Source organism: Lathyrus oleraceus, chromosome 7 (genome assembly GCF_024323335.1).
Source record: "Lathyrus oleraceus cultivar Zhongwan6 chromosome 7, CAAS_Psat_ZW6_1.0, whole genome shotgun sequence".
In the NCBI taxonomy this organism is placed as follows: domain Eukaryota; kingdom Viridiplantae; phylum Streptophyta; class Magnoliopsida; order Fabales; family Fabaceae; genus Lathyrus; species Lathyrus oleraceus.
The window spans coordinates 283,429,208-283,435,113 of NC_066585.1; the positions used below are offsets into that span (position 1 = coordinate 283,429,208).

Here is a 5,906-nt window from a genome sequence, read left to right on the forward strand (position 1 = left end):
AACCTTAATTAATTTCACTTTAGTTACCATATTTGATTCCTTCCGTCAATTTCAGCCATAAAAATATTAAGTTCTGGTGATGTGACATGACAACAAGACAATTGGTACAAATTTGAGTCAACATATGTAGTTATAAACTGATAAACTGTTTAATGTTTTAAAAACCGGACCAAATCGGTCGGTTGAATCGGTTGGACCGGGAATCAGAGATGAATTTCAAAACCGTTAGTGGGTCAAAACCGGAGTAAAACTGGAAAAACCATATTGAACCGTCAAAAACCATTTGAACCAAAGAACTGGAACCAGTTTTGTAAAAGCGTCTGGTTCAAAAATTTTGCATTAAATTAACAATTTTTAATTTTATTTTTTAATATGTCAATATCAAAACTTAACATACATTCCCAAATCACAAAAAAAAAATTTCATACATTTTTACGACCATACAAACTTTTAAATTTGTCATTCAATTATAATTTTTCTTTCAACTACACTTCATCATCATCACACCGTCCCTTTTAAACATAATCACGATATTCAACTCAATATTGATTGTCGTTCAAGTCAATATTGTTTGTTGTTGTCAAATAAGATTTGTTTGTCGTAGTTCAACTCAAACTCGATTTTTTAAATAAAACATATTGTATTATTTATTTTTGGTATTCTATCTTAATTATTTGAACTTTATTTTAATTATTATATTTTATTATTTAAATTTTGGTTTGAATTAGTTTAATTTATTTTATTATAATTCTTCAATTTGGTCAAATCATGCTTAAATAAAAGTTGAAATGAAGTGAAGAACTATGTTATGTTATTATATGTATTATCGATATTGTTGTATTAATATTATAATAGATTTTTGAAATATTTATTTTATTAAGTTGTGAACATATGATTATGTGTGACATATCTATGAAATTTAATTTCATATTATTAGTTTATTTAATAAATGATTCGACCATAGGTTTAACCGTTTGAATCAATTAAACCTTAGACCGCAAATTTCACTAGTTCGATCTCTGGTTCAGTTTTTAAATCATTTAAACTGCGAAATTTTGTTTTCGGAGATTGAAAATAAAACCCCCGTATTTTAAATAGTCTATCATTTTTTAACTACTTAATTTTGATTCAGATTTGTACCAATGATCTTAATGTCATGCCACGTCACCCGAACTTAACGTTTTTTTTTTGTTAAAAATTGACGGAAGGGACCAATTAGGATAACGAAAATGAAATTAAAAAATTAACTTGTAACATTTTTTTATAAAATATTAAATTAAGTAAAGAGACTAAAACACATATATTAAACCTATATTTTATACCATATCAAAAACAATTAACTTTTTGTCTAAGGAATTACCATTAAAAGAATATCTATTTTATTTAATCAATAATTTTATTTGTTTAAGAGACAAATCTTTTATTTCTAATTGTTCAAATTTTCTTTTATTTGTTATGATTTGTCAATATAAAAGATTCTGACTAAATAGATGTGTGATATTTTTTTAGACTCGCACTACTTTTAATCTTTTTTATAATTAAGTGATTTAATTTTAAGTTTTTAAATATATTATTAAAATAAAATTCTTAATTTGATTTCTCAACTTGAAATCGTTCCCCGTCTCGTCTTCCTCCTCCTTCATCTTTCCGAGAACCCTACCCGCTAAAAACTCCGCCGCAGCCTCCGCCCATCCCACGGCAGGACCTTGCGGCGATACTATTCCCATACCCTCCTCTCTTCCACTCTCCACTCTCCACTCTCCACTCTCTCCTCATTGCTTTTTTACACCCGCAGCTTCTGTTCCCTTTTCTGTTCATTTTCATCATTCAAGGTAAAAACTTGTCCATTTTCTCTGATTGAGTTTGTTTAGGTTATTCATGCTAATTATATCTCTAATTATAGGCTCAGAATATGGATGATTACCGTGTATTCACTTGTCAATCCTGTAACTTTGTGAGTGAAGCTCCCGAATCGGACGGATTCTTCTTCTGCAGTAACTGCGGAGAACAAAATCTAGAAGCTCTCGACACTGGTGCCGAAGAGGAAGCCGCCGGTGGTATCTACTTGGCCAGTCACCAACGCCGGGCATCTGCTCATTCCGAAGCAATTCATGTTCTACCCATCTCACAGTATGATCCGTTGTCCCAATCCACTTTACTTTCGAGCCTACGGTTAATTGATCCCCCGGTTAAAGTAAAACAAGAGAATGTTGACCCATCTCAGTCCCACTTTGATGAGGCTAGTCCCTCAACTCCGGCTGATTTCGGAGGAACGAGTGTTCCGAACTCTGAAGATTACCACAACGAGATAAGGTTGCGGTATGTTTTGGGGTTACAAATCATGATTGAGCTTCAATGTGAAGCTCTGGTGAAAGAGTTTAAGGTTACCCCTTTAGTATGTGGCTTGGTTGGACCAATTTGGTTGAGATTTGTCTCCAAGACTGGTGTTTTCGACGATGACTGGGCTAATAAAGTACTTGATGACTCTGAGAGGCAGAAAGAAGGTAATGATATGAAGTTTAATTTGCCATGTATTTTTCTGGATTTGCCCTAATTTTTCATGTTAATCAAATGTCTAATGTTTTTTTTTTACGCGCCCAGAAGATGTTTGACTTATTTTCAAGTGCTTATTGTAATTTGATCAATTTCTTGCTTTCTTGTTCTCAGGAGAACCCGAAGAATATAACTCACGCGGTAAATATAAATCAGAACCTCACAATATATTTGGTCAGCGAGCTGTGTTTTTATGGTTTAGGTCTTTAAAGAATAGGATTCCACTAGTTAGCACTGTTGTTGTTTCATATTTGGCATGTCATATTGCCAGGGAAGCCATCATGCCATCAGACATGATTAAATGGACACGTGAAGGGAAGCTTCCGTATTTATCTGCTTTTGTTGAAATTAATAAGCGCATGGGAAATCCATCAAGTGCGTGTCCTATCAGTTCAAGTTATATGTTCAGGCCTCACCGAGCTTTTTCGGTACATAAACTAGAGTCATATGCTTCATCAATTGCTCAGTTTATAGGCTTGGAGTTACCTCCTGTTAACTTTTATGCATTAGCTTATCGTTATCTTGAAAAATTATCTCTTCCTGTTGAAAAGATTCTTCCGTATGCATGCCGCATTTATGAATGGTCGATGCCTCCAGATTCGTGGTTATCGTTATCCAAGGATTATTTTCGGCTACCTACTCATGTTTGTGTTGTATCGGTTCTGGTGGTAGCAATAAGGATTTTGTATAACATTAATGGTTATGGAGAGTGGGAGAAAAGTTTATCTCATAATGATATTGCCAAAGATTCAGCTAAAAATCCAGCAGACCATCAAAAACATAATTTAGATTGTGGTAGGCTTCTCCGACACCTTCACGCAATATATAATGAAATTGCAGACACACATGGTAAAGTTTTGTTTACTTGCAGTATTAACCTATTTTATGTGAACTTATATTCTGTTTCTTCGCATTTTCGGCAAGTCACAATGTTCAAATGGTTATCTAATATGACATCCTGTTTTTCATTTTGACAGCATATTCCAAGGACTTACCTGCATATCTCAAATACTGTAAGGATGTTGTGTTTGCTGGAGCAGAACCATCCTTAGGGAATCATGAAGAGAAAAATATGATTGAAAACCTATGGGAACACTATCAGAATGAAGAGGTAATTGAAGACTTGAATGAATTATTCCATAGGCATGCATAGACATTTATAATTATAATATCTTGGAATTACTTTCAATTCTTTCGTGGGGTGTGTCAATGAAGCAGTTGGATTGCCTTGCTGATCTAGATTTTAATCAGAGTTATCAATAGTGGTGCTATCCCGGGATAGTGGCCTGAAGCGGTGACCCTTTGCTATGGAGGAGCGGTTCGCGTCTCAGTTTGAGATAGCAGCCACTGAGCGGAGTGCTTCCCGGCCCTAGCGGGTTTGAACTGCTTTGGATGTGAAAGTCCAGATTTACCCTTAAAATAAGTAAATGTTGGAGGAGTTTTGTTGAGTTTTTCCAATTTGCCCTAACTTATAACACAAAACAAAGGATTCAATCTTCTCACACACTTTCGCTTCAGTTTTCAGAGTTTTCTTCTCACGATCTTCTTCCCAGTGCCGCCTCCGTCTGCTTCGTTTCTTAGCACCGCCGCCTGCAATCCCCTTTTCTCAAGTTGGTTTTTACTTCCCTGTTCTTCTTTTCTTCTTTCTTCTGCTTTCTTTTCTTTTTTTTCTTCTTCTCATCTTTCTTATTTCTTTTCTTTGTTATCTGTTTTTAAAGTCTTCTTTTCTTCTATCTTTCTTTTCTAATCTTTCTTCTTCTTTCTTTTCTCTTCTTTATTCATATTATCCTCTGTTTTTTTAAGTAATAGTCATTGAATAACTCTATTTCTCTTCTTTCTCTTTTATTTGTTTGGTTTTGCATTAAATATATGTTTTATAGATTATTCATATAATTAATGTAAAATATAGTCAAATAGCGGTTATCCCGCTGTCCCATTTTTGTGGTTGGCCGCTCCACTATGCTATCTGAGTTTGATAACACTTATTAGAAAAACATGTTACTTTTCCTTCCTTGGTTATATAGTATTGGGAAAAATCCTAGTTCCACTAAAATAAAGATAAGGCCCGGAAATGAGTCTAAAAAGTTTGGCTTCCTTCGTCTACAAGTTGGTTTTGAAAGGATGAGTAAACTCTAAATTTTTATGTGATTTCAAAGTCTATCCAATTATTGAGTCACTCAGATCATGCTCTAGATGTTCAGTCATAGGTTTGAAGAGGTGTTAAGAGTCTCACATTGGATGAGATATGGTCTAGACATGTGTATATAAATTCGGATAATCTTCCCATTACAAGCTGATTTTGTAGGGTTGAGATAGCTTCAAAATGTATAGGTTGAAATTTTTCTTTCCATCTTCTATGTTATGTCTAGTTTATAGGTGGTCCATTTTTTGTTTGCCAACTGTATTATGAAAGTTGCTTGCCAAAATAAATTTACATTGATGTATTTTTCATTCAGAAAACTAAATCATCACAACCTGGAGAGCAAGACAATTCTTCTTTTAATGGCGTGGGGTCGAGAAATGAAGGATGTGTCAAAGAGACATCTAAAAATGAAAAGAAAAGAGAATGTTCCAACGATCCCTCTCATGACAATGGCGGTTGCGTTGCAGATGACAACTTGCCCGGAAGTTTAAGTGATAATAATTCCTCCAAGAGTTTGCCAGACGGAGAAGCCATTATTAGACAGTTGAAATTAGACATGGAGGAAAACCGATTTTGTTACATTCCACCCAATGTCAAGCCGACAAAACTTGATTATGTTCACTATGTTCGAAAGAAGGATAAAGGTGCCCTGTCCTATGTTGCTCATGCTGATTATTACATTTTGCTTAGGGCTTTTGCTAGAGTTGCATATGATAATGACATTCGGATTTTGCATATTGGTGTTTTGAGCCTTGAAAGAAGACTTGCTTGGCTAGAGAAAAAGATTGGTCATTGCTTGCATTTGAAACCTCCTAATAGTTCTTGTCAATATTGTACTCTTAGGCCAACTGAAAATGGAACAGATGATGGATCTGAACACAAAACTTGAACATTTAAAAATAAATATTGTGCTTTAATATTTCATTGTGTTTTAATAAGTACAATATGCATATTTTATGTTTTGGTGCTTATTTTGCATCTTGGTAAACCAATTGTCTCACGTGCATATAATAGAAGCTAATCTCTAGAATTAAATGATTTTCATTTATATATTAGTTTTTTCATAGTACACATTTTTACCCACCTGGTTAGAGGTTGAATTAAAAAAAAAAAAATCAAGTTTCTAATATGTCTACCTGTGCAACACTATTAATTTTTGTTTTGGGTACAAATTTTTCCCTCTTAGTTGTAAAGAAAATTTATCAAGTGT

The 5,906-nt window shown here is 33.9% G+C and overlaps 1 protein-coding gene across 1 annotated transcript; it reads left to right on the plus strand.

Moving 5' to 3' along the window:
• The first annotated feature begins 1,905 nt into the window (after positions 1-1,905).
• Positions 1,906-5,615, plus strand: LOC127105265 (TATA box-binding protein-associated factor RNA polymerase I subunit B). Its single transcript, XM_051042433.1, has 4 exons — positions 1,906-2,504; positions 2,668-3,402; positions 3,531-3,664; positions 5,010-5,615. Exons 1-4 carry the CDS (start codon positions 1,913-1,915, stop codon positions 5,583-5,585), a joined length of 2,037 nt encoding a protein of 678 aa, XP_050898390.1. The 5' UTR covers positions 1,906-1,912; the 3' UTR covers positions 5,586-5,615.
• The last annotated feature ends 291 nt before the right edge of the window (positions 5,616-5,906 follow it).

Bases quoted from the DNA above. Each gene is read 5' to 3' on its own strand.
- LOC127105265 (XM_051042433.1), top strand. From the start codon at position 1,913: ATGGATGATTACCGTGTATTCACTTGTCAATCCTGTAACTTTGTGAGT. The intron at 3,403-3,530 runs GTAAAGTTTTGT...TCATTTTGACAG, and splicing joins TGAAATTGCAGACACACATG to CATATTCCAAGGACTTACCT. The intron at 3,665-5,009 runs GTAATTGAAGAC...TTTTTCATTCAG, and splicing joins AACACTATCAGAATGAAGAG to AAAACTAAATCATCACAACC.